General features: G+C 49.3%; 1 protein-coding gene across 2 annotated transcripts in view; it reads left to right on the top strand.

Moving 5' to 3' along the window:
* SMARCB1 (SWI/SNF related, matrix associated, actin dependent regulator of chromatin, subfamily b, member 1) overlaps positions 1-1328 on the top strand; it is a 37945-nt gene continuing 36617 nt past the window's right edge. For both annotated transcript variants that reach the window (XM_008066456.2, XM_008066455.2), the window contains exon 1: positions 1-104. In XM_008066456.2, the coding sequence (XP_008064647.1) occupies positions 12-104 (93 nt within the window). In that variant the 5' untranslated portion in view covers positions 1-11. The remainder of the gene's footprint in view (positions 105-1328) is intronic.

Here is a 1328-nt window from a genome sequence, read left to right as displayed (position 1 = left end):
CCGCTGCCGCAATGATGATGATGGCGCTGAGCAAGACCTTCGGGCAGAAGCCCGTCAAGTTCCAGCTGGAAGACGACGGCGAGTTCTACATGATCGGCTCCGAGGTAGCCCGCGGCGCGTCCTCGCCCTCCTCGGGCCGGCCCCGCAGGAGCCTCGGGGCGGGTCTGTGCGCCGGGAACGCGCGTCTCCATTCATCGCTGCGGGCGTGCGCGCGCGTGCGCGGGACGACGGGACGTGGCTAGTGGGCGTGGCCGGTGGATCCCGCCCCAGATCTGTAACCTGAGTTTATTTAAACCATTTTGCCAGTCCGAGTGCACCCTGATTCCAGGGCCTAGGGCGCCGCGAGGGACCAGTGGTTCCGCGCTGAGTTGATACAATTTCAGCCCCACGCAAAAAACGGGATGTTCGGTTGAGGGAGGGGAGTGCATTCCTGACCTTGATCCTTTTGAGATGTTGCAAATCTCACCTGCACCCTCATGCTGCTTGTGGGGCCCTGAAATCGCAGGTTGAAATCCTGGGGCTTAGTGAGGATTCATCCTCATTGTGTTTGTTGCCTCTGAGGTGGGCGGTGGAGGTGTTTTGGCCTTTGTTTGCCTGTGAAGAAACAGATTGGGAGAAAGATTTTTGCTTTGGGGTGAATAAGGAACCCATGTGTCAGCTAGATCTTTCAGCAGTTTGGAAGCAATTGACACTTTGGATATCTGTGAACTGATTCTGAATTATTACAGGAGAAAGGTCCTGGTTGTCTTTAATCCTTAACTTGAGTGATGGCACTTTGTTTAGTCAGCTGGATGGCTTACTTGAGGAAAACCTTAACAGTTGTCTCTTGAATGGGTGTTTGTTCTAAAGACAGTGTTTACAAACTGTCTCAAACTAACCCTTTTTGGTCTAAAGGCAGTTCCCAGCTATTATGCATGTACATATGTATATATTTACACACACACACACACACACACACATATATTTGTGGATCTACGGTTCGGATGGACAAATGTCAAGTGCCAGTCTACCTCATGTAAGGGGGGAGGTGCCAAACCTGGAGATTTAAAGGCATTACAAAATGCCAAGAGTTGCCTCTTCTTGGAATAGCCTGCTTCCAGCTCTGCTCTGTTAGAGTATCATACTCCAACATTTCATTCAAATAACTTCTGTGTTGTTTCTTCACTACTGGGCATAGCATGAATGAATGAGGCCTCACTATAGTCACACTGAGGAATCATGGGGTGTCCTGTCTTGTGTTAGTTGTGTCAAGTTATGGGTCCAGTATCGTCAGTAACATCTGAACGTTAGTGTTTGCATTTTCCACCAATTTTTTTTTTTTTTTTTTT

This window comes from Carlito syrichta, unplaced genomic scaffold (genome assembly GCF_000164805.1).
Source record: "Carlito syrichta isolate Samal-C Ts95f unplaced genomic scaffold, Tarsius_syrichta-2.0.1 Scaffold308940, whole genome shotgun sequence".
Lineage (NCBI taxonomy): Eukaryota > Metazoa > Chordata > Mammalia > Primates > Tarsiidae > Carlito > Carlito syrichta.
This window is presented reverse-complemented; position numbering and strand designations above follow the sequence as displayed.